Source organism: Equus caballus, chromosome 1 (genome assembly GCF_041296265.1).
Source record: "Equus caballus isolate H_3958 breed thoroughbred chromosome 1, TB-T2T, whole genome shotgun sequence".
Lineage (NCBI taxonomy): Eukaryota > Metazoa > Chordata > Mammalia > Perissodactyla > Equidae > Equus > Equus caballus.
In genome coordinates, this window is record NC_091684.1 from 122,890,001 (window position 1) to 122,917,737 (window position 27,737).

The 27,737-nt window shown below is 46.2% G+C and overlaps 1 protein-coding gene across 1 annotated transcript in view; it reads right to left on the minus strand.

Annotated features, from left to right (window-relative positions):
• The window catches only part of ATP10A (ATPase phospholipid transporting 10A (putative)), a 179,826-nt gene that overhangs the window by 110,380 nt on the left and 41,709 nt on the right, over positions 1 to 27,737 (minus strand). Inside the window, 1 exon segment of the mRNA XM_001917920.5 lies at positions 516 to 720. Coding sequence (XP_001917955.3) covers positions 516 to 720 — 205 coding nt within the window.

Consider the following 27,737-nt stretch of genomic DNA (forward strand, 5'->3'; position numbering starts at 1 on the left):
CTCATTTCCCCCTCTACGTCTCACTCCCCATGGGCTGTGCATTTCTGAGCTGTGGCTGATGTTCCTCTAGGCAGAACTGAGTTATGGAAGACCTGATGCTGAACTCAGAAACACCCTTGAGGGGAGCGATGCATCGGCAACAGGCCATTACTTCTTCTGCTGTGTTGCCGTTTAGTGAGGTAGAGTAACAGCTGGGTAAACGTCAACAGTCAGCTGGTCGTAAATGTCCCTTATAACATTAAAGGGACTCCAAATACTATTTTGAGAAACTCAGAAGTGTACAGTGGAAATGACAGTCCTAAAAACTGGGTCCTGTTCCCCACAGCTTCAGGCTACTCATGAGCTCAGGAAGGTCAGGGGTTCTCTCAGACCCTCAAGTCCCCCACTTGTCTACTAGGAAAAGGGGCCCGGCCTGATGGAAGGGGAATGCAGTGCTCTGAAGCCCAAAGGGCCGGCATGGGTGATACTGTGTGGACATGGTGCCTGGGATGCCCTGGAAGTGTGGGGGCACTTACATGCTCAGAGAAGCCGCGGACCACCTGCCGCCGCTTCAGGTTGGTCTCTCCGTCTAGGTTGGCAGTCTCAATGTGGCACAGCCCATCGGGGTCGCTGGAGGAGAGCAGCAGAATGTCCGCAGGGATGATCTCGTTGCAGCGAAGACGCACAAAATCTCCCACGTGGATTTCTTTCCAGAATCGGTTCACATACTGCTTTTTTTCCCTGGTAAAGAGACCATCATTAACAAGACTGGCAGGAGGTTGATCATGGTCAGAGCTGAGTGAAGGGCACATGGAGTTCCCTTAACAATTCTTTGTACTTTCTAGTATGTTGAAAATTTCCATAATAGAAAGTATTTTAAAAAGAATATTCATAAAGGCCACATATAGTATGACTCCATTTATAGCAAATATCCAGAAGAGGCAAATCTATAGAGAGAGAGGCAGATTAGTGGTTGCCAGGGGCTGGGGAGAGGGGAAGTGGGGAGAAGTTATTTACTGGGTACAGGGCTCAGTTTGAGGTGATGAAAATGTTCTGGAACTAGGTAGTGGTGATGGCTGCACAACACTGTGAAGGCACTAAATGCCACGGAATTGTACACTTTAAAATGGGTAAAATGTCTACTCCAAAGAATTAAAGGCAAGGATTCATAGCATCATTACTCACAATAGCCACAAAGTGGAAACAACTCAAAGGCCCAACAACAGATGAATGGATAAGCAAAATGTGGTATATCCATACTATGGAACACTATTCAATTGTGAAAAGGAAGGAAATTCTGAAACATGGTACAATATGGATGAACTTGAGGACACTATGCTAAGTGAAATAAGCCAGTCACAAAAGGACAAATACTGTCTGATTCCACTTCTATGAGGTACCTACAATAGGTAAATTCATAAAGACCAAAAGTAGAACCTCTCTACATCTCATTGTCCTCATCTGCAGAATGGAGATAAAATAGATGCGTCCTCTCCACATCATTCAAGATGATGTAGATAACACAAGCCAGTCCCTCAGAACCAATGCCCAACACAGTCAGTTTTCTACACCTGTTAGTTACTATTAATAGATATTTAGATGAAAACGTTATTTGTAAATTTCTTTAGACTTTTTTTTAACTCTGGAAAAATAGGCTAATTAGTCCCACAGAGGGCATTTTTAAGAGTTCCTCAGAGGCAGTTTCGTCCGTTGTTATAACTAAGTAGAGGAACATGGCTTTATCCCAACATGCTGTGCTATATGAGGAAATCTTACCAAGAAATCCGCTGGGTGATATTGTTGAAGGAAAAAAAACACTAAAACACATTTCACTTCAACCATCACCTTCTTTCTGGTTCTTTCCCCATAAAATGCCGCTCCTTGCCTGCGTGTCCAGACTGCTGAATTAGGGCAGCAATTCTGGATCTCAAGGTGGACCAAGTGAGCTACATCTGACTCCTGAGCTTCAGGGGTGAAGTACTGAGATATTTTTTCCATACTGTGAATCTGAGGGAACCCATGGTAAACTTCCAGGGGCTCCTAGCCATCAGGTGCTCCAGACACTGAAGAGAGCAGTATTCCCTTCCATTTTAAGCCTCTATTTTCTTGTATTCCTCTAATTCAAGATCTTCCAAGCCTATTATGTGCACAGCATAGTTTTGTCATTATAGGGCCAACAAGGATAAATTAGATATAGCTCTGTCCTCAAAAAAAAGAAAAAAAATGCAAGGCAAGATCAAACCACTAGATAGCACCCCCTGGGGGCAACAGAATCAAGACCCCCCAATGTGAGCACAAAGGTATTCTTCCTGGGCCAACCTGCACTCCCTACAAGGCCAGGGCCTTCTTCAAGGCTGCTACTCCAGCTGTGACGAGGTCCCAGCAGGCTCCAGCCTGAGGTCAGCTGGCTCTGAGATAAGACACAGAAACAGCGCTCAATCACCTGCTCATCCTGCTCACTCACTGCCAGTCAGACCTCTTCTTAGTGGACAGACAGCCTTGATGTCTGATAAGAGAAACCACAGTTAACCACATTCCTATTTTCTTTCCTAAAGGTCAGACCTTGACTTTATATCACTGTGAGCAGTAGCTCCTCAGTCTTTCTTCCCCATCATGACCATTGGTTGGGTTCCCACAGAAAGTACAAGGGAACTTGAAAGCGTCCGTCCTCTTCCAGAAGAAAGTTTCCAAACGCTAGGTCACCATTTAGTCACAGGGGAAGGCAGCGTATGCTCTGAGAATGAGCTGGACAGGCTTTGGTGTGATGGGAACTGCCAGGAGACCGGCGGTCTGGACTCGCCCGGGGACAGGCAGAGGGAGGTGACGCCAAGGAGGCGGGGAGGGAGTGCTGTCTGTGCACAGTTTATCTTAACTACATTCCACTTATAGAACTCAACAAAAAGAAAGTCAGTTTCCATCTGCCTTGTAATCTTAAAACATTAGCTTGCCTGCTCCATCAGAACATATTTTTCAAACAGCAACTTTGGTAGAGGCATTTGAGCCCCAAAAGAGATTTCCACCCAGCCCCACACAGCCCCCAGATGCGCCTGGAAACAGCAGGAGATGGGTGAGGAGGCTTCTGGTGATAGTCTTGGGGAGAGGACCCACATGAGCCACGGGGGGCAGAGGAAGCCGGAGGCAGAGTGGCTCCAGGAAGCCTGAGAAAGCGCTGGTTTCTGTGAAAAGGCTCTGCAGCTCACAGGAATTCCTACAGCAGCAGGACCCTGGAAAACCCAGAATCGGGAAACAACAACAGCATAAAGGAACCCCTTCATCACCTCCATAGACCAAAGATTTTCCCCATGAAAGCCACACACTTCCGTCAGTTGTGCCAGCTGGAGTGCCCAGCACCAGGCCTGGACCCTACACCAACCCTGCAATGTCCCTGCCTGCTTTTCTCTTATTTATTTTTATCATACATCTATATATATATATATATATATATATATATATATACACGCAAAATATATCATATATATTTTTATATATGCCACTATATTATATACTACATTACATATTATATAGGTACATATATACATATACATTTATAATATATACATCACACACAACATATGTGTATTATATATAACCAGCCCTCCTTTTCATGGGGAAGGTTTATTTACTTTTTCCCAGCAACTGTGTTTGGCCATGGGGTCTTTAAGGAGGTAATGAAGTTGAAATGAGGTCATAGGGTGTGGGGCCCTAATCCAATGTGACTGAGTGTCCTGATAAGAAGAGGAAGACACCCCAGGGGTGTGTGCACACAGAGGAAAGCCCATGTGAGGTCACAGAGAAAACCGTCGCCTGCAAGCCAAAGAGAAAGGTTTCAGGAGACACCAATCCTGCCAACACCTTGATCTTGGACCTCCAGCCTCCAGAACTGTGAGACGATAAACTTCTGTTGTTTAAGCTGCCCAGTCTGTGGCGCTCTCTTTTGGCAGCCCAAGCAGACTAACACCCAATAACTTCCATTCTCACCACTCCTGCTGGAACGAGCAGCTCCCAGGCTGCAGCGAGAGAACAGAATGAGCAGCAGAGGACGCGGGTAAGGGAGGGGCATGGCATCAGGTGGATTATCCACATGCATGTGCCCCACACTCCCCTACACATCTGTGCACAGGAAAAGCACCATAGAGAAGACAGAAACGAATCCCGCTGACACAATACTAGAACACTGGCATCCTAATAACCTTCTTCTTAGACTTTTATAAGGAGCAGGTAAACAATTTGGGACTGGCTTCTGTTTCCAGAGTCACTGTGGATGCAGTTCAGGGTGGACAGGATGTGGGACCCTTCCAGTACACAGGAAAAGTCTCAAGAGTGCACACCACCCCACGGCCTCTCTGCAAATTCCTGAATTCTAACTCCAATCAGGGACATGCCTGCATCCCTCCAGGAACCACAGGATGCTCCTGAGACGCATGGGTTGTATTTTTTAAAATGGTAAGGTTTAAAATCGTCCCAGTCCTCAATGCTATGCATTTGTTTACAGCAATTTTACGAAGTGGCACTGTTCAGTTTGCCCACACCATATTCCTTCTAAGGACAAGTGCCACCCCATGAAGCAGCAGGACTCTGAGATGACCTGATGTACACGTCCTGCCAGCCCCTCTATGAGGTCGGGACTATGAAAGTGGTGGGAGTCAGTCCTGCAGATGTAACTAGGGTGACCAATCAGTAGACTATGACCCAGTCAGCAGGGAGACCACCTGGGCCTGACAGAGCCACAGGAGCCTTATGAATCTGGGCCTAAGGGAAAAGACAGGGAGTCAGACACTGGAAGTATCAGACAGCAATGGAGGGGCTACATGGCCAGGAACTGAGAGTGGTCCCCAGCCACCAGCCAGCAAGAGCGCGTGGTGTCAGTCCTGCCACTGCTGGAGCTGAAGAGTCTGAAGGAGACTGGAAGAGAACTTGAGGCTCAGACAGGACCACAGCCCCAGCTGACACCACCACTGCAGCCTGGCGAGACCTTGGGCAGAAGGCTCCCGAAACCATGAGATAACACGTCTGTGTTGTTTCAGCTGTTCAGTTTATAGTGACTTGTCACACAGCAATAGAAAACTAATATATACCATTTCCTTTCTCTGCTCAGAAGCAGGAGCTACATGCTTCTCTCTCCCTGGCGATTCGATCTTCTACAGTGTGCAGCAAACTGACAACTCCACCCACACTCAGCTTAATGATATGCTTACCTGAGAAAAATAACTTCACGGGAGAAGAATGCAGAGCAACACGTTAAAATCCAACACGTTTCTCTCTCTCCACAAAGTGGAAGCCCATCAGAGGGCATGAATACCACATTCAAATGTGGGGAAACCCTGAAAACATGCAGTCTTGTAACATGGGCTGTGTCACAAATATTAAAAACACGGGACATGGTTACTCCACAGGAACGACACCGGCTCTTGCGATGAGCCACAGTTCCCTGCTCAGGATTCCTGCTGGGTCTAAATTCAGTGTTGATCCAAGAGAGTCAAAGGTTATTAGTGAAAAAAGTGTGATATTTCTGAGATGGGGAAAAAAAAACAAGGTGAAAAGGAGTAGTGATAAAAATGTCTTGTTAAAAAGATCCAGTTATGAGGTCAAAGGCAAAAGCGAGTCTTTTCTGGAAAAGCCCTGCCACTGGTTTTCTGCAGCACTGCCTCATCTCTCAAACCGCTGTCTGCTCAGCTCTTAAGTGAGGGAGTTAAACAGAGGATCTGAAAGGTGTGTTCTGAGCCTAACGTAAGCCTTCTGTGATTAGTTTTCCTCTTCTGGGAAAATCTGTTAACAACATTTTATAATTAGTCATGCTGAGCTTTGAAATTCTTATCTGAGCCTTTTTTGTCCAAAACAACACAATGCAGGGGTGAAAGAATAAGGACATATTAGGATGACGAGCGACAAATTTTATTTAAAGAAAAGCAGTCAACAAAATTTTAAGATTCCTTAATTCATCATTTTTGCTCCCTGGTTCAGGGGAGTTAAACTATTTATTTGTACTAGTTATGTGGTTTTTTTTGCTTTCTTTGTTTTTTTGTTTCTGCTTTATCTCCCCAAATCCCCCTGGTACATAGCTGTATATGTTAGTTGCAGGTCCTCCTAGTTGTGGCATGTGAGATGCCGCCTCAATGTGGCCTGATGAGCGGTGCCATGTTCGCGCTCAGGATTCAAACTGGCGAAACCCCGGGCTGCCGCGGCGGATTACACAAACTTAACCACTCAGGCACGGCGCTGGCCCCAGTACTAGTTATGTTTTTAAGGTTATTAAGTAAACACCTTCATAAGAGAAGATAGCTGACTTATGGAATTTACAGGCATAACGTTAAGTAGTTGAAAAGCACATTTTTGCTGGGAGATCACTGTTACTTTTATGTAGCTCTTCATGAATGCAGGGTCAAGGACTACTGCTCAGAAATGTTTTCTTAATGTTTTATTTTTTGAAATGCCTCAGAATCGTCACCATTTCAGCCTCACTGACCCGCTGGGATTCAACGCGTCTCTGCAATGGCTAAGAGTTTTCAACAACGTATTTATAAATCCCTCCAATGTGTTTCATGAAGCTGGGATCTATTTCATAAAACCAAACAAACTTAGATACAGTTTCTTTTAAAAAGGCATTTGCAGGAAATAAGGGAACTGTACTTGCATCTTTAACATGCTGTTTTCAAGTGGATTTGCATTTAGGTTATCGGCTACAATTCTCCCTAATAGTAAAGGAACATTTTTTTCTTAAGTTGACAACAGATTCCAAATTTGCCCACAACCAGTTAACACCCTTGGTGACCCACCGCCACTTCTGTACAAGGACAGTCACAATTATTATTGGATCCTCACTGTCCCTGGTCCAACCTGGGCTATGAATCCATGAGTGGGCTGTTCCATTTGTAAGAGTCCTCCTGGGCTGGAGGAAGAGGGAGAGGAAGAAGCACGCTCATTTCTGATTCCACCCACAGCACGTTACTCCTGACTTGCCCTTGACACCATCATTCACGTTCAGTGGCACTGGAGTCAACATAAACCAGTAGCAGGCATTTGCAGTGGCATGCTGCCTACACTGCTGACCATGTCCACAAAATACCACATGCCACATGCATGGAGGTGCCCCCTGCCGGCTTCCCAGGGCCTCTTACAGTTTGAGATGCTTGCCTCTTCTATTTTTTGGTAATTTAGGAGATGAATGAAAAGTCTGAAATGCTTATAACATGCATACACAGTTCATTTTCTTACCCTTACACTATCTAACCACTTCATATGGCCATATTTTCTTGTATACTTGCCCATGTTCCAAAAATGTCAGCTTTAATTCAGTTGCATATTATTTTCACAACTACACATGGGAACCCCTTCCCCACCCTCCCACCATTCACTACACCCACACCCTGCTCAGGTGCTCGCCATGGGGGCATGGGGGTAACGAAGGCTCATTTCACTGCCTCCCTTGCTTTCTCCCCCCTTTAAACTTGTCTTTCCTCCAACACCACCAACCAACAAAGGAGTGCGTCTTGGGTTAGGATGGGCAGGAAAGAGAGTGAGGAAGAGAAACAAGAGATAGAGGTTTTTAAGGTTTGAGTGCTAAAATTTTTTAAGTACAATTTAATGCTGAGAGGAAGGACACTTGTTTTGATTAGGCAATCAGGGACTGCTTCCGAAAGAGTGGGCGTCTGAATTTAGATCCTAAACAATGAAAAGAATCTTAGCCCGACCCATACCTCACCCCACCCCAAGGGGACTACCTATACTACAGAGCGGAATTTAGGGAGAGGCTGGAATGGCAGTGCCCAAATCAAAGACAAGGCAGGGTCAGATCAAAAGAGATCAGGAGACTTGGAAATAGAAACAGCAAAGAAAGGATCAGCCTGGAAATCTGACTGTACAATCTATGTGACTAGACACCACAATAGATTAGATGAGGATGGGCATGCTGGTGTCCAGGTCTCCAGCCCTGGTGGCTGGAATGTTACTGCTGCGAACCTCACCCAAGAGTGGGTCTGTTGTGGGAAGGAACAGAGTCTAGTTGTGAGCAATTCTGAGTTCAAGGTGCTGGTGGGGTGGGCTTGTGGGAGATGCCCCTAGCTTTGAAGACAAAGGAAGATAAAGACAGGAATGTGGGGCCCACAGCATAGAGGTGACAGGACCCTACTGTGGACACCATCACTGAGATTACCAGGGAGAGTACGGCTGGAAGGAAAACAGTGATGAGAGCTATGCATGACTGGGGGACGACAAAGAGTAGGGAAGTGCTCAGGTGGGGAAGCCAGCAGAGGTGGCTGGGCAGACAGGGCATGGCATGGGCTGGGGTCCAGAAGAGCACAGGGTCCACAGAATGAAGGTGTGCCCAAGTCTCCGTGGTGCCCACCCACCACCAAGGGCAGCCAGGGGTAGGAGTCCAGGGAGCCTCCACGCCTCTCCCTTGGTCCTTCCATGGTCAAGTGAACGCATCTGGAAAAAGAGTCATGGAATGTGAGCACACAATCATAGAATTTTTATTTCCTTTTTTGGAACTGCAACTTTCAGTAGCACACACTTGAAAATGGCACACCCATTAAGAAGAAAGGTCACCTTTCCAAACATTCCTGGTACTTCATCTCCCTCCAGACGTGTTCACCACTCAAGCACATTTCCTGCCCAGCTCACGTGAGACTTCAGACTTTTGAAAGACTGAGAAATGTCTTCCAGAAGTGAACCTTCTGTACAAGGGTCATGAAGGCTTAAAGTCTTGGGACAAGTCTTTCAGCCATCACCAGCTGGAGGTCTAGACATCAAATCCCCATCAGTATTGAGACATCATCGTCATCTTAATAACAATAACAACAGAACAGTAAGCACAGCTTCCCTGCATACCGCTCATTAGGAACCAGGCACTGTGCGAGCATTTCATGTCCTTTATCTCAGGGAGTCCTCACACAATCCGGACACTGTATTCTCACGTACAGATGTAGAAACTGACGTGGAGAGACTGATCCATCCAAAGCCACAACCAGAAAGTGGCAGAATAAGAACCAAACCTGTTTGACTCCAGGGTCCACGAAGCCTCAAGGCGATCTGGTTTAGAAAGCACATTTGATCTGGTGGTCTAAAGGAGGAAAGTCTAGTGACAACTTTGCAAAACTCTAAGCCAAAAACTCTTCATATTTTTCTTTTAAATTATGCAGCCCAGAGACCAACATGGTCTGAAAACAAAATATTGCTATGCCTGAAAAAAGGTGAAAAGGCAGACAGTTCCAGCCCGATGCAGTGTTTGACACAGACACAGAATAACAAATTTTGGTCCATTTTCCAAAAGCCCTGCCTATTTGCAAACAACCAGAGGGGCCATGTCCAAGGTCAGAAGTCACCAAATTGTGGTCTTTGCAACAAACTGGGAAGTATGCCCCAAATCAGCCTTGGCAGGTGGAGGGATGAGCTCATCGTTCACTGAGACCACCTGCACCCAGGACCTTTGGAGCCACTGCAACAGAGGGACCGCTGTCTGCCTCTCACGCTGGAGACTCCCTCTGGGATGAAGGGCGGCTGGTGGTTGTCACTAAGGCAGGAAAGTGGTTTATTCTCACAGCTTCAGGATGACTTGGTAGCTTTGGGAAGTGCTCCCAACTTGGGCAGGACACAACTGACACTGTTGGAGACAAGGCTTCGGACCAAACTGCTCATTTTCAAATATGGTGGTTCCACACTACAGGCATCTTACAGGTCACTTCTGCGGAAAGCTGTCCCGTCCTTTCTCAAAAATACCTCCTGTGGAAAATATTTACAAACAGTACTGGTTCTGGAATGATCAATCATTAATGATGCCTCACATCTGGGCAGTGCATCGCCAAGGGTCACAAGCACCAGCATATGCACTGTTTCTCTAAGTTAATGACTCAAGTAAGAGGCACGGCCAGAGGAGATGGCTCAGGGCTGGGGGCCTATCCTCTAGCACCTGGGGTTCCTGGGCTACAAGTAGGGGTCTGAGCAGCCTCTCCAGGTTCTTCCAGGAGAAACTGTTCTCCGTTAACCTCGAGCAGCCCCTCCTCTGGTCCTAGGTACTTCCCGCTCTCGAGGTGGGCACCAGACCTTCCACACGTACCCTGGATTGAGTGAGGCCATGGTCTCTATTTGGATTTCCCTTTCTATTTTTTTGTGCATGATTTTTTTCCTCGTTATTTTTTTTTTCTTTAGGAAGACTGGCCCTGAGCTAACATCTGTTGCTAATCTTCCTCTTTTTTTTTCTCCCCAAAGCCCCAGTACATAGTGGTACATCCTAGTTGTAGGTCATTCTAGTTCTTCTATATGGGATGCCACCACAGCATGGTTTGATGAGCAGTGCGTAGGTCTGTGCCCAGAATCAGGACCAGCAAACCCCAGGCTGCCAAAGTGGAGTGCGCAGACTTAACCACTCAGCCACGGGGCTGGCCCCCATCACTGTTAGCTTTTGAGTGAGTTTGACTTTGCCCTGTAAAATCAGAAATACCACCAATGGACATCAAGTTACCTCTTACAGCATGAGCCACTATTCTGTTTTCTTAGAGAGACGAGGTGACTGTTCTCAGTAGTCAAGGGAACCAGGGGGCCTGGATGGGCGGTGCTCACCATAGAGTCACACGGAAAACATGACTGCCTGCTGAGTGTCATTCTGTACTACTTCACTGGCAGACAACAATTAATCTCTGTGAAGAGAAAGCCGTTTTCCAAACATCAAATTGCTTCTGGCATCCTCTGGATGAGACAGGCATGTTACAACTCAAGTGGAGTAATCCTTAGCACCAGGCCCAATGCTTTGGGGAGAAGAAAACATTTCACGGAATTTATTTTTCAGGTGGTGGGCAAATGAAGGAGTGTGTGTGGGGCGAAGAGACAGACAGACAGAGATAGAGACAGGGAAAATTTTCACAGCACTTTAAAAAAGCTCACGAGACTGTAAAATTACCCCAAATTTAATACACAGTCATTACACAACAGGCAGAAAAGGGGAAAGCCCAGAATGAGAGAGACAATGGCTTTAAAGCAGGGTTTCTCAATCTCAGCAAGACAGACATTTGGGGCCATGTAATTCTTCATCACCAGGGCTGTGTTGTGTTGTAGGACACTGAGCAGGATCTCTGGGCTCCACCCAAGAGGTGCCAGCAGTGTGCCCCTCCCCACAAGCTGTAACACCCAAAAGTGGCTCTGGATGTTGCCAAATGCCTCCCGGGGTGCAAAATCGCCTCTGGTTGAGAACCACTACTTTGAAGCACCCGGGACAAACATTCTGGAAAATGGATTATTGAGTAAAGGCTTACAGAAACAATACATTTTAAAAATCATACAGGTGAGAACTCAGCACTGAAACAGAAATGGTAAAATCTGCAGCAGGAACTTGACCCAAATATGTTGTGTAATGTACAGAATGTGTCTTCTTTCTCCCCTAAACTGAACCATCTGCTTCTTCGGTGAGATACGCTAATGGATTCTGAATCTAACACGAAAAGGCAGAGGCAGTGAGAGAGGACACTTGGGGTGATTTTTTCTGAAGTGAATCTTGCGAGAGCAAAATTACTAAAAATACAGTAGTTTAAACTATATGCATGAGATATTTTCTAAAATATTTTCTAGTCCAGATATCTCCAAAAAGCTATATGCACTGTAAGAAATGTCCCAGATGTGTGTGGAAGCACACATGAGCATGGAGGAGACTGCCCAAATGCATCAAGAGGAGTGGAAAACACTGGCCCCTCTGAGGGGAAGTCAGAAAGGACTGATCACTGTCCTGGCAGAACTCTCCCTCAAATGACAAGGGCCTCTCGCTTCTTTAGAAGAATGGGTGCCAAGTTTCTCAGCCCACACTATACTATGCTAGGACCACACAATTATTCACTACAAAGCAACAGTGCATACCCAGAAGAATGAACTTTTCCCAGGAAATGTACTAGCTTGCAATAGCAAAATGATACCTAAAAGCAAGACAACTTAGAGACCAATTTGGAAATTTTAACATTGAACTTTTTCTTTTGACTAATCATTTCTACCGCAGACTTTTCTGAATTTCATGGAACATTCTCAAAATATCTCAGCAGATATCACGACGAGGGGATCAGATTCGCCATCTCAATAATAATACTGCCCATTTGTAAAGCATGTATAACACTTTGGGGGCTATTTTAGAGTTTTCAAGGTAACTTCTTCTACATCATTTCACTCATTGGGATAACATCCCCACAAAACAGACAGAAGTAATATGATCCACATTCTTACAGGAGATGCCCTAAAGCTAGGAGAGGTCTCATGTTTTTAATAATTTTTCCTAAGAGGCTATGAGAATTCACATTTCTCCATCGGTATGTATCTAATACCGGCCCCCGTATTTCTGCAGCAATAGCTGCTTCTTCCTCTCTTCTTAAAACCTCCCTGCCAGTCTGACAGGCAGGATACCACGCTTTACCTTTTTATCTGCATCTCCCTGACTCCCAGCCCATCTGACTTGTTCTTCTGAGAATTAACTGCGTATTTTCCCCTCATTTTTTCGACTGTATTGTTTGCTTCATTCTTGACAACTGAATTTTTGAGAGCTTTTATATTAAATATAGTAATCCCTTTTCTGTCTCTTGCCTTGAAAATATTTTTCTTTAAAGAACTATGGTTTGTTTTTTCAATTTTTGCTTGTGGTGTATTTTCTCACATAACAGTTCAAAACTTTTATATAGTTTAATATGTCTGACTTTTTTTAGGCCTGGCTTAAGAATGTCTCCTGCGCCCTTGAGCTGTATGTGTTGACTCTGTTTTTTGTGGGGGAAGTGCAGAGTTCTTTTCTTTTTCATATTTAAATGTTCAAACCAACTGATGTTCATTTTTATATGGTACAATCTAAGGGTCTAATGCTGTTTCCTCCAGAGAGCCAACTGTTTAAACACTATTTATTAGATAATCTTTTTCCCATTGAACTTAAACACCCACTCTAAAATTCTCACATATAATATCATTTATTTGGGGTTTACCTTTTATGCTGAAGCAATCAACTTGCCTTTTTTCATGTCCACACTATACTAGTCTGACTGCACAGTGTGTCAGCTCAGCTCCACCATGAGGTACCCCAGCCTGGGTGAATAAGCCCCTAGGAGGAGCCCCAGCTCAGCACGTGGGGTGAATGCTGGACAGGCTCCCACTCCCCCCTGCAGGGCACGCAGGAGTCACACACAACTGCATGGTGCAGCCCTGGTTCCACTAACTGGTACCAAAAGTCCCTCCTTTTTCATCTTTTTAAAAATGTCTTGGCTATATTGGGCCATGATAAGGCCATTTTATTCAATCCCAAGAGAACCTCCAGGCAGAACTGTACCACACACAGGCATATTCTTGGAAGAAAACTGGGATTGCACTAGCACTCACTCTTCCACCAGGGCCACGGGAAGCTCTCCATCACCCAGTGCATACATCCTTCAAACCCTTGCCTACATTCTTGCTTAAGTCCTTCAAGAAGACAGTGCTGTTTTTTTCACGAAGGTTTGAGCCTCCTTGTTAAATTTATTCTGAGGTATTTTACAGTTTTTGTTCCTATTTTCAGGGGACCATCTTCCCCACTTCCTCTCCTAGGTGCTCACTGCTCCCTGAAACACTCTAAGTAGTTCTTCTCCGTGTGGTCACAAGGCTTCCGCAGCAGCTTCCATTTCTGTGGGTATGAGCCCCCCTGCTCAAATCATCTGCCTCTCCCTGGCAGGCAGGCCCCTTTGGAGGAACAGTCACTGTGCTCAGTTAGCATGCTCCGGCTCTGCTCTGCTTTGCTCTTTAAAGTGATGGACGGTGAAGTGGTCCCCAGGAGAGCAGAGAGCACAGAGCTTCACCCAGGCCTCCCTAGTAGCCTCTCCCAGCCTCAGGGGCAAGTGAAAATCACCCCTGGGACTAGGGTGTCTAGTCACTTTTTTATGCACTGACAGGCATCCTTGCATGCATGGAGGGCCACCTTCCCCACTGGAGGCCCACAGACCTCTGCAGGCCCAGGCTTTTTCAAGATGTTCTGCTTTGTGAGACTCATCCCAGGTCTCTCTGACACTCTTCTCCAAGTGCCTGTGGCCTGTGGGGGGAGCCTGCACTGGTGCTCATTAGGGACCTGGATGGAACCCAAGGCCTGCTCCAGGTGCCCAGAGACCCCAGAAGCCACTCTGCTCAGGCTCGTGGGGTTGGAGGGGAGAAGGATTTGTGCTCAGGCCACATTTCCCCAGAGCGCCCTACTTCCTCTGAATCCGAATTTTGAAAGCAAAAAGACTTCATTGGTGACAAGCTCCCTCCCTCTCATTTGAAATAACAAGGGAACTAAGAGCCAGAAAAGCAGATCAATCTCACTCACTGTGGTGGGGGGTAGGGGGAAGACTGGGTCGGTGCAGCCCAATTTGCCTCTTCCTGCACTGTTGGGAGGTCCTCCTGATGCTTCCTGCAAAGCACCTGCCTCCCCAACCACCACCAGCCTGGGTTTCTCCTTGCCATGCAGAATTAGAAACCAAGCAAGCAACCTCTTCTCTACATAAAACCTTCCTAAAAAAAAAATCACCACAATGACATTTTTCCATAACATATTTATTGCAAATGTCCCTAAATTGTGACAGGCTCTGAAGAAGCAGGATCACTGAAAGACCTCAAACAAGCACTGCCCCTCTCAGAAGATTTAGCCCCTGGAACAGAAGGAATGCCAAAATATGATCAGACTATGCTATGGTGACATGATTTCTTCTTATACAGTTTGTGTGGTGACATAGGACACCTCTGGTATTCACAGCTTGGGGGTCAAATCCCCATTTTCTCCAGTAAAGCAGTTAACAGCAGCAGTAACCTCAGGAAGTTGACTTCACCCAATAATTTTCTGAGAACGATCAACAATGCTGGAATTCAGAACAAACAATGAACTCTGTTTTCCTCCTTGGGTAAAAATATGGTGAGACCGGCCATGCTGACAGTCACCTTTTCCCATGTGCCATGGGCGCCAAACCCCACAAGGCCACATCAGGGTCACTGTCACCATTCTGTCTTTGCAGAACCCCTGTGAGGTGGTGCCATTTCCATCTTAAGGATGAAGATACTGAGAGTCAGAGGGGGTTAGGTTAATTCCCCAAGACTTACAGCGAGAAGTCAGGAAAGCTGCTCTAAAAGCATGCATAGAAGGAAGGCCTGAAACTAAAGTAGCTCGTGCTTCCAATTTTAGATAATTGGGGGGAAAATGCTGACAAATGGGAATTGCTAAATTATAGATGTTCTTGCTTTTCTTTATTTAGAAAAAAAAACAGTATAGTTTTTGTTCTTTGGGAAATTGAGCACATTACAACTGGTTACACACAAAGTGTTCTTTGTCGCCATACAAATGTACAAAGATAAGACGCTCGTCCCTCCTGAGGAACTGAATCAGCCAGGGGGTTCCCACCACCTCAGCGCCGAATTGCCGTCACACAGCTGAGCCCACCTCACGGGACCTGGGTGCCACAGACGTGACTGTCACACACGGTCCCTCTGGGGGAAAGCCTGCACCGACCTGTCACCTCTGGTCCAATTTAAAACCCGTAATAATGATGAGTCTGGGCCTTCGCTGAAGCCTTCTGAGATGAGGGAGTAGGAGACTCTCCCTCAGCGCTCCTCAGTGATTTGGGATTGAAAGGGCTTGTAAATAGAAACAAAAATTGTTTCAGTGTTTTTGGATTCTGCTTATGTTTCTAACAATTTAAACGTCGCTGAATTACATTTCCGATTTTGGTTTTAGCAATAAGGTATTATCCTTATCACTATTCTTGGTAGTACTTACTCTCCCAAAGTGTGCCAGATAGGTACCAGCGCTAAAATTACTGCCTGCAAATATTACTTTAGACATTTTGTTCCTTAACTCTGAATTTGTGTGTCATGAAATCCACTGGGAAAAGTTTGGCCTGTGAAAACAGTTTGTTTCAGAGCTAATGAATATGAGCTGAGCGTCCATCTACCTCGGTCATCTACACTGCCACGCTCTATCAGGGCCTGGGCCCACACACAGCAAGCCCAGGCACCTGGACCGTCCTGCAGCAGGGAACCGCCAGGGGGTTTACAGACAGCTTTTCACGCGCACACTCTGTGCTGACAGTCACCAGGGAGCAGTCACCTCTCTTCATACAACCCTGGGGTTCCCACTGGGGGACGTGCCCCCCATAATCACCGATCCAGTCACAGGTGACCCCACAGCCAGGCAGGCTTCCTGGGCATGGATGGAGCCACATGTAGTTTGATAGGTGTTCTCTGCCCAGAACTTGCCTGGTGTCCCACTGAGATGGGCCAACTGGGTCACAGGACAAGCTATCCCTGGATAGAAGGGGCGGCAGCAGTGATTCGAACTCGCCTTGGAGAGGCCTCTACTCCTTCAGGGGCTTTGGAAACTTTAGTAAGTTGGAAATGTTATTTTTTCAGAAAAGAATTCACAAAGCACAAGTCTTTGTAAATTAGGACTCCTGAATGGCATTAGGAAATGCTGCCCCCTAGGCAAGGCAGGGTCTGAGGCCAGCACTGTGGTGGCTCCCTGCTCCCTTGTCCCTGTCCTTCCTGGATGCCTTCCAGGGGCTCTGTGCTCCCTTGAACTCAAGTCTCTGTCTGACTTCTCTATTTTCCGCTAGGTTTTATCTTTTAAATCACGGACTCTCTCCTGATGAAGACGGGATGCTCTCTGAAGGGTGAGCAGGTTGTCAGGTCCCTTCCCTTGGGGACAGTCACCAGGATGGCTGCTCCACAGCTACGATCTTCCCTGCCTCAGGCTCAAGGCTCAGCCTCCCCACCCTTCTAGGGCAGAACGTTGTAACAAGAGATGACTCTCCTCTGGGGCAGGGGACAGAAACTGCAGGACAGAACACACACAACCCCACCCTGCTCCCACCCTCGGCCAGGATTCCACATCTAGGTCAAGTCCTCCAGGGAAGTCCACAGAGGAAACTGAGCATGTGTCACACACAGAGATCAGGCTCACCACAATAAGAAGTTTCCTGAGAACAGAGTTAAATGTGAGACTTCTGTGACTATTACATACTTAGTCTTAAGCTTCTTAAAAACATAACCTTTGCAAAGTCTGTCAGGGCCACACATCTGGGATACAGACTTCGTTGGCTGGCAGAGGCCCCCAGTGACTCCCGTCTGCCTTCTCCCTCTCATCTGCAGTTAATAACTTACTAGCACACCCCTCTATTTATATACCAACGTCAGACACTCTTCTGTGGATAACAGCCCGGCCCTAGTTGGAAGGACCAGACTCCAAAGCCAACAAAATCAAAGTATCTTGGAGGAAAATAAATGCTCCTGAGGCACCAGGTGCAGTATGTGCTTCATGTTTCAAGGGTCGGGATTCCAAACTAGGACAGTTCCCTCCCTGAGGTCAGTGCTCCCAGGCGAGGGGCGTGGGTGCCCACCTTCCCCGCACCTCCCGCAGTCCCCCTGCTGCCAGCAGAGCTGGAACAGGTGCCCCTAAGGCCCAGAAGACACCACTATGAGAGTCATTTGTTGTAGAAAAGGGGGCCAACCCTACACACTCATGTGGGTGACAGGAGGTGGACATGAAACCACAATGACCCTCAGAATGTGCTTATAGGGGTCAGATCACCCACCACAGCCTGTCTGTGGATGTCCTATAGAATGGCTGAGAGCACATCAGAAGGCAGAACGAAACAATGAGAAGGCTTAAATCAGCAGGAGAAAAAAGGGCTTTTCTCCTGCCTGCAAAGTACCAGATTCCCACATGGTGAAACAGCTTCCAGGACCCCATGGCCACAGTGGACTGGATGACACTCAAACACTGAAAACAAGAACACACTCTCTCCAGACTGTGTGGGCAAATCTCGACTCTGTGGGAGCTTCCTGATGCTCTGGCTAGCTGACCCCCACCCCTCACTCAGAAACACACAGCATGCCTCCCACACGCAGACAAGCCGAAAAAGCGACTACACTAGGAGCCCAATAATGCAAACTAAGCCTAGTTTAGCGTGGACAGGTTTGTCCTGCAGCACACTCTGGAACAGTCCCTGAGACTTCCCACCCATCCCAATAAAATCCTCTCTACTTCAAATATCAGCACTCACGGTAACTATTTTAACCATCTATTTCTTATCCTATTTAATTTTTTATCTTTCAGTTTATTATTAGTATTTCAACAACATCAGAGACTATGTGTTTTTACAGAAGTAAAATCCACACATTTCATATCTTCTCAGTGTCTGAATAACTCTAGCTGTCTGCACTACCCTTATGCTGTTCCCGTTTAGAGCTTCAGCCACAAGGCGTGGGATTTGGTGAGTCACTCTGGCTGAAGGGAAAATGCGTTTCCTTTTAGGTAACTACCTTGAGAAAAGAAAGCCCTTTGGCAGCCTCCCTTCAGCCACGGAGGGCAGTCTGGCGCACGCAGTGTTCCCAGGGAGACAGGGACTCATCTCACATGCACGAGCCCATATGCTATCATGTGTGCACTGGGTTTGAGGAGGCTACTCAGCCAGCAGCAACGCAGACCCTGGAGGTGGGAACACACACACACAGCATACAAGGGGGTCTGGGTGCCCCTCAGCGGCACGCAAGTGCACAGGTGTGAGGCAGGTGAGCTGAGAAGAGGAGCCAGGGATGGGGGCCAGACTTCTAGGTTAAACCTCCAGAGTAGGCACTTATGAGCTGCGCAGCCAGTCATGTCTCTGACCTCAGAGTCCGCATGTGCAAAGCAGGATAACAGTGATGTCCCTGTACCATGGGTGGTGGCCCGTGGGTGAGGCAACACGAGCCAGGACAGCCTGAGCTCAGTTCTGCACTCAGGGCCACTGTGAACGTGTCTCAGGTGCAAGTCTCTGGGGGATGGTGGTTGGAATGCTGACTCACGTTAACCTCCCAAGCAGCCAACACCTATCACCCTTAGTTCCCCATTCATCAGGCCTCAATTTGCTCATTTTGGTAAAATTGTTCAATAGGGCTCCTGGAGCAGCTTGCTTTTAAGGAAAATACACCTTCTAGCTCTAGAAAGCATCCTGACCCTGATGCCGATGCACCTAAGGCTCACCTGGCCTCCTACCTTTCGCACCATAGGGCAGGAAGGGCACCCCAGTCCCCCAAAGGGAATCCCTCATACTAACCTCTGAACTCCAACGCGTCCTACAGAACACAAAAGCCATCCGTTATTGATCCATCACTCTGATAACCGCTCCAGGTTGGTGAGCAGCTACTCACGTGCCCTGAGCCAAAGGCTGAAAACCTCTCCATATTTCAATGGGAAGGATCTCATTTACATTTTTATACCGACACCAGGAACATACGCTACACCCGAGGAGGGCACATGGCCTACTTAGGTTCAGTACCACAGCCAAAGCCACCTTGTTCACCAGAGAGACTTTTTAAATTATTTTTCTGTTTTAAGTCAGAAAAATGTTGCTTTAGGGCCAAGATTTTATTTGGGAACTCTCCATCTGGATGCTTTTCTCCTTAGAACAGGAGAAAAATTGGGCAAAATGCACAGTGGAAACACTGGTGTGTGCCCATCCCCACAGGACAGACTGCATTGTCTTAACATCGCAAACACAGAGCTGGGCTTTCCTCGTTTAAAACGAAGAAGACGACCACACTGAGGATAAACGTTGAGGCAGATGCTCTCAGGCCCACGAGCCTCCCTCGCTGCAGGCTGCAGACCGGGGCTACACGGACAGTCTACCGAGTCAGATCACTAGAATAATGAAGCTGTTTCCTACGGCTCCTGTAACACATTACCACAAACCCAGGGGCTTAAAATCACACAAATTTATCACCTTATAGTTGTGGAGGTGAGAATTCCCAAACGGATCTCACTGAGCTAAAATCATGGTATTGGAGGCTCTAAGGGAGAATCTGTTTCCTTGGCTCTTCTGCTTTCTAGAGACGCCCACATTCCTTGGCTCACAGCCCTTTCCTGCATCTTCAAAGCCAAAAATGGCAGCCAAGTCTTTCTCACTGAGCTGCCTCCTGTCTGGTTCTCTCTTCCGATTCTTTCTTCCCCCTTAAGGACCCCTGTGATTACATTGGGGTCACCCAGATAATTCAAGATAATCTCCTTATTTTAAGGTCATCTGATCAGCCACCTTAATTCCACTTTACCATATAACCTAAAATATTCACTGTCCTTCAGTATTAGGATGTGGACATCTTTGGGAAAGCCATTATTCTGCCTATAACAAATCAAAAACAGAAGTTTGGTAAAGCTGCATTTTACATATGAGGAAGATGTGGCCAATATTCAGTGGGGTGTGCTGTTTTAGGGGCTTCACCAAGAACTCAGTTTCCACCTGGTGCCCTCATGATCAAGGGGTCTTTGTGAGGTGGGATAATTCCTGACATCAGGCAAGGCCAGGTCACAGGAATACATCCTCATCTGAGCCCCTGGACACAGCAATCTTGGGGGTCTGAGGAGATAAATTATTAGTAGGAAGGTAGTGGGGTAGTGACACTGTGGCCTGCGTTGAGGCCCTCCTTCCCAGTCTCTCAGGCACTTCCACTACGTTGTCCTCTCTGACTCTTGAATTACACACTACCCCTAGGCTACTCTTTCATTCATTCATTCATTCATTCACTCACCTAGCAAGCATCTGTTGGTTCTGCTGGGCCCATGCTAGGTGCTGAGGATACATCAGGGAGCAAGGTGTGCTCATACCCTCTGAGCGCCTGCACATTTTTCTCTGCTTCTCAAGCATAAGGACCATGTCTCTAGAGTGACTCGCCCACTATCAAGAGTTCTTCAGAGAGAGTAACAGAACCAAAATAAGCAGCCCGAGCTGCTCTGTCTTCATTAGTCCGTTTGACCCAGGATTTGGCCACAATGTAGCTGCCATTTTATCCTCAGATGAGCTAAATCCAGTCCCCATCCACAAGTGCCTTTGTCACCAGCACTTGTTCCATAAGGATATGCATTCTCAAGGCTCCAATGCCTGCTGCCATCCTGTCTGTGCTTCCAAGACAGCCCACAATGGGCATGCCAGCAGTGCCTGGTGAAGTGAACAATGGATTCAGAAAGCCCAAGAGTCAAGCTCACTCAGTCTTGACCACGCTGGGAAATTCCCAAACCTCCACAGGCCTTGGCTTCTCTGAGTGTAGAATGGAAGGAGCAGTGCTCCTCCCAGACATGGCCACACGTGCGTCTCTAATGCCACCCACGTTGGCTGGTCTGTCTTCACACTGCTCTGCCTCAACAAGTGTGTGTGAGAGTGTGTGTAGTGTATGCAAGAGTGTGTGTGGTGTATGCACATAAGTGTGTGTGGTGTATGCAAGTGTGTGGTGTGTGTGTGGTGTATGCATGTGAGTGTGTGTGTCAGTGTGGTATATGTGCGTGAGTGAATGTGAGTGTGCATGATGTATGCATATAGGTGTGTGGGGTGTGAGTGTGTGGAGTGTGAATGGTGTGTGCATCTGTGTTTGTGTCTGTGTAGGGTATGTGTGTGCACACGCACGTGCAAATAGGTACATGCAGACATACACGTAAAGGACAACTGACAGGGAGCAAACAAAGTAGAGCAGAAAGAGAATGAGGCCTCAAATAGAGCCCAAGTGTTCAAGTTCATCTCTGTGATGTGGGTCTGGACAAGCCATCTAACTTCTACGGACATGAACATGAGTCATCTTATCTGTAAAATATGCTTAATGACTAGGCAAGGCAAGTTGTCTCTCAGAATTGTCCTTGAGAATCAAAGCAGAAATTTTCCAAAGCATACCAAGAATTTGTTGAATAGTTAATACATACATTCAAATAAATGTTTGCTGACTAGTCAAATGAATAATAAATGTGAAATTTCTTTTAGAAGTAAAAAATAAAATACTATAGAAATATTAGATATTTTAAGTTCTGGCTTTTTCTATTTTAATGAACCTTGGGTAGGTGGATGCTTTTGGTTCAGAAAATAGAAAGGCGGGAATGGAGTAAAAGTAAAAACTCTTCTGAAATACAAGGCACACTGTCAAAAGAATACACACAGAGGGTGTGGTGAGCTGACGGTGATGCACAGGGACGTTCTGAGAGAAGCCAGCCCCAACATCCACAAGTGGATGGATGGACCACGTGTGGGCCCACGTGAGCCTGCTGGACGCCCACTCAAATGATACTTCTCAAGGCTTGTTTTTGAATGACTAGTTGAGTCCCTCCGACCCACAGCGCAGAAGGAATCTATCCCGCCAAGCCACACACTGGTCTCAGAGCCACTACCTCACAAGGGATTAGAACCACGCTGCCAAGTGGAGGATTTCAAGTTCATCCTGCTGTGCCTAAGAGTCATGATCCAGGAAAAGACAGGTTGCCTTCACTAAAACAGAAAGTCGTTTATCATAATTTTCAATGGTAGCATTTACCAAAAAATGTTCCATCTACCGCCTCGTAATTCACACTAATTTTGTGCTCTCTCCAAGTTAGAACAGTAACAAAAAGGCTACTTATAGATTCTGATGGGGAAAGTAATGATTAACATAAAAGTCAGAGTCTTGCAGCCCAACAAATGTAGGTGTACTCCTCTCTAGCACCTCCTGGGCCCACAGACTGGAGGGTCACGCTTCTCCTCTAGGAGTAGAACACAAGAAAATGCTAAATCCCTACGTAAAAAATGAAGGCTGTCTTCTCTCCCAAAAGCTACTTAACCCTAGAGATTGTCAAACATTTCACAATTTGCTTCATGAAAACAAGTTTCTACCTTTACTAAAAATAAAAGAGAAAAAGAAAACCTGTAATCCCCATAGTTCCCAAACAGAGACTAGAAGAAAAGCTATTTTAGAATCAAAGAAGACAGGAGCATCTGCTATTTATTTCCAATGGTTTACCTTAATTATTACAAAGCTCCTTAATGCTTTGAGAAGAAGCAACTGAAAACTTCTGAACAGGATGATTTTCTAATAGAGAAGATTAACATCCTCTTGGCCATGCAGATTCATTCCATGTACTACACAAAATGGTCGCCCTAATTCATTTTCTTCCCTCCTCCCCATCATGATTGTTCCCTTACCCCAAATCACGATTCATTCTTTCTCCAGGAATAAGTGAAGGGCAGGCACATATTTTTCTCTAGTGTTTCTAAGAGTCACACAGTTCTGACTACTGCTGACACCTCCACACACCACGTTTCCATAACACGGATGGGCCTCCACCATGGCTAGGTCAGTTTTTTAATGACAAAAGAGCAAAGGGGAGAGAAGGAAATTCTCAGGACTTCTAAAGAATGACTCAGAGGTTGTAAGAATAGGAAACAGCTTCACTCACTTTTTCACTTACATTTTTCAAGAACCAGCTCACGTGCATCTTCTCTCCTCCATCAAGCGCCTCTGAACTCTAGAGATGACCAAATGCCAGTCTCTGAGCACCCGCATCACAGGCAGGGAGGGGCGGGCAGCAGGGTAGCACCCTAGCCTGGCCACGTGCCTCCTCACCCACTCCACAGTGGCCATGTGCACACAGCTGTGGGCTGGTCTTCAGGCCACCGTCCCTGCCCCCAGCCCATAGCAGGTCTCCCAGAGATGCTCAAGGGAGCTTTGCTGGCTGAATAAATGAATGCTTTGAAAGTCCTTGCTACAGTCAAGTACTCCTTGATGCGGGATGTGGGATGATAGTTTTAAATGAAGTCTTAATTAACCAATTATTTTTAAGAGGAAAATGAATTTATTGGTACCAATTGGAACTCTGAGATGACTTTCTTATGGATTTTGTCCTGTCTTTATAGTGAAGATGAAGGGAAAAAGTTTGGTTGAATGATTTCTTTGAGGAAGACCACAGTAGAACATTCTAGGAAGAAAAGAGCAATCGTCAAATAATGTTAAAGTTAAATATGTCATATTCACCATTCAAATGTGCCAAATATATCAGCAGGCTGAGAGAAGACACGTCCTGATTTTATTTTTTGTTCCCATGCCGTACTTACATGAACAACGCTTTAGTTTTGCAATACAAAAATAACATCACCACGAATTGCCCCTGGATATTAAAGTTACTCCCCAGTATCCAGAAGATTACTTCCCAATTCTAAGGCTTGTTCTCAGGATTGCGTTTGCTTTTCGTCAAGGTCTCACTATGGCCTTACTGTCCTGCAGAGTGTTGTGGATTAAGCAGCTAGCCATAAATTTAACAGTCAAATGGAGCAACAAAGGATTATTCAACACAACTGATCAACAATCTCCTTGAAGCAGTTTCCGGTTTGTCTCTTGCTTCCCATGTGGGAAAACTGCATAGGTAATTACTAATTTCCAACTTACGTATTTTTATGCTAATATTTTCCCCACATTCAGTGACCAGCCTGCATCTATGGTATTTATATGCTACATGCTGTCCATTCTTTGGGGGAGCCTGGAGAAGTGTCTTGGATGAGATGGGATTTAGGTTTAGGATTAAAGAGTGGGGGGGATTCACAAGTGCTAACATTCTACAGGCTTTCCTGGGCTTTGGGGAAGACTAAAGTCATTGGGAGAATGTTATGTCTCAATGATTGGCCGTGAAATGGGGGTGTGTGGAAAGGCCAGAAGTGGGCAATAAGGTCCTTATAGAAGATGAAGGGGAGACATAATGGCTAAAGGAGAGGATCCCTACTGTGTTCTTTTAGGCTGGAGCCCTGAATTAGCTTCCTGAGCATTACGACAGTCTGTACTCTAAGTAAGAGCACCCCCAGGTGGCCGTAGATGGGATGGTGGGAAGTGGAGAAGAGAGATCACCACCCAAAAGAGCCCAGTGAGTGTGGATGGTGGAGGCCCTGAGAGATGTCACAGTGGCGGAGTGCCCATGAGATGGGGTACAGGAGGAAGCCTGTAATTTACATAATCCCCAAACAGAGTCTAGGGGTGAAGAGGGGGGTGAGGTGAGTCGTGAACTGAGGGCATTCACTCCCCAACATTCAAGGACAATGACTGCATGGCATGTTATGGAGGATGTACATTTTACTATGATTTTCTCAAAAGAATGGATTTCCTTTTAAAACCAAAGACAAGAAAAAAATCAAATTAAGCAACAAAGCTTAATTTAAGAACTTCATCATAAATTTGCTGTGAGCTAAAATAAAAAAAGGGCACATTTCCTTTATCCAAGACTGTCTGGTGGTTTTTTTTGGTAAAGTCTATCTTCAAAGTAGCACATGATTAAATTTCTGTTTTAAATGTTCCACTTGTATTCATTTTTCTTTTCTCTTAGAAAAACCTCAAAGTCACTCAAAGTTCCAGAGATGTACAATGTGGCTGAGCACAGTGCTCATCACCTGGACTTGCTGAGAAGGTGAGAAGATATTTCCATTACTGCAGTTCACCTTCGGTCTCTGCCAGCACATTGTGACTTAACATGGGACCCGTTGCTAAAAATCCTGAAGGAGAAATGAGAATGGGATCAGAGGAACTTAGCCCTCTTTCCCACAGACTTCATTCTCAGCTCTACCTACGGACTGGTTATATCTGGGCTGGTCACCCAGTAGGGAAGTCACCTGTCTCGGAGCTGCCCAAGCCAGAGACTGTGTGAACTTCAGGTGGATCTAGAACACAAATGATAAACTATCTGAACACAAGAAATTAATCACAAGAATTCTTCTTTCCGAAAAAATGACAATGTGTATTTTAGAGTCTAGTCCTAAAAGTCACAGTCCTCAAACAGAGATGAATGCTCACTGGGAGTTTCCCCCATCACTCATGACTAACTCCTGATGATCCATGGTAGTGATGGGGGCAAGGAATGAGGAGGCCAGAGCAGGAAAACCATTCTCAAGCTCCTCATCTCCTGCAAACTTTCTAATAAGATCTGCTGTCAGAAAGCCCAAGGACCTAGTTCAAGTTTCCCTAACTTTTCTATCCGTGGTCACCCAACAGAACAGCTGTTAGAAAAGCAGTGGGGTTGTCAGGAGAGGGAGTGCAGGGAGGAAGGCTCAGAGGAGTTACCAGCTTGACTGATTAGAGCCCGACATGCCTGCACTGTCTAGAATTCACAGCCCTCATAGGTAGCTTGAGCACAGACTATTCCTCTTGCCTGCATATTTTATGGTTCCATCAAATCTGAGCATGTTCTAGGAAATGCACATCTATGCATTTAACTATTTTCAAAGTGTAGCAATGCCAAGAGAGCTCTGGGCACACAGGCTGTTTTTCCAAAAGTTAAAAATACAAGATGAAAGATGGCCAAAGAAAACAGTAGCCAAATTAAACTCAGATTATATGTCCAACAGGGCTTTACCTCCTACCTGCCTACAACAGGCACAAGAGGAACAAGGCATGTTTGTACCTCAGTCTGAAAACTGAGCCAGCAGTTTGGGGCAGGACTTAAAGAGGCAAGGGTTGCCCAGGGTCTGATGTAAAAGCCTTCCACAGAAAATACCCCACCCCAGGATTCCAGTGGGTGACCACTGCATGGTGAGCAATAAGTCCTCAAAGCCAGGAAGGTAAGGTGCTGCAAAGACCCAAACACCATAATTATGTGTAAAAGCTAAGTGGAGGGCATCCTATGGTCTTCCTTTTGACCACAACCTTACAAAAACAGAGAGAAAGTAATGATGCCCTGATCTGAGAGTCAGCAGAAGGCTTCTAGCTATATGACTACCGTTGTGTGTTTTAAAGAGGTGAAGGAATCATGGTATCCAGCAGGGGATACAGATGACCTGAGAGAACCTTACTAGGAATTTTACTTCATTGGGTTAATTGCAGCCCATTAACACCCAATATCCATAAGCTACCAGACAATGGGGTACAACAAAAGTAGGCCCTAAATAGATCAGTATGGGTGAGACCCAGGAAGTGGGGAAAGGTCAGCAACAGCAGGCACTGCACAGGCCCAGCAGGGAGCTGCTGGGGTGTCTCAGGCAGACATAGTCAGCCCAGGGCTCTGGCAGGCTCTTCAAAGATACCGGAGGTGGGTGATTAAGAGGAAGAAGAAGGTCAGAGGCAAATTTTGCTGACTGGCCAGTTCTTGGCCACCAAGAAAGAGAAGCATCCCACAAGAAATAAGGCAGAGTTGGGAGAAGAATGGAGAGGAAGAAAATAAGAGAAGATCAGGAGATGAAGACGAAGAGGGGAAAGACAAAATGAGTAGGGTGGGGCATGCCAGTAGCCCTTCAATAACTGCCCCAAGTGGACACTGTACCCCTGAGGGTTCGCTCCAGCTTTAAACAGATGGAGACAGTGGATACTGCCAGCTCCACTATTTTTCAAGTGTTTGTGGCAAGACCAATGCATAAGTGGAAAGGTGATCTGAAAATTTGCAAGAAAGGAAAAAGCACTTGTAAGACTGTGAGGAGGAAAAGATGCAGGTGCCCAAAAACACCACAAGTGTCAGGAGTGCAGCAACAGCACACACGGGCTATGTGACATACAACACACTCTGTGACACACAGGGACCAAGCTCAGCCTCCGTCCAGCTGGACAACGGCTCATCCCCACCAGCCACTAGGTGCCTGTCAGTGCCTGACTGCACTCCACTGCTCTCTACTCTACAAAAGCCACCCTGGAAGTCAGGGGAAACTGAGGCAAGTGGCTGGAAGCTGCTAGCAGGCGGTGCATAGCGTCACACAGGAACCAAGAGGGATGACAATTCTCACTCAGTGGGTGTTCCGTGTCTCTCCCCATATGACTCCTCTGAAAGGGACCAAAACACCATTGATTAGGAGACAGTGAGAACACTTTTAGGAGCAAGGATGACAGCTGTGCTCCCTGCTGGACACTCTAAGAACCTGGAGCCTAGGAGTTAAAACCAAAATGACTTTGAGTTCTCACTGTTTTGTTTTTTCTAACAGTTTCCTTAGTTTTTGACTATTCTCTGGTGAAGAGCATGGTATCAATCACACTTAAAAATAAGTCAGGAAACAGGAACCTCATTGGGATTCTTACCGTGCTGAGAACAT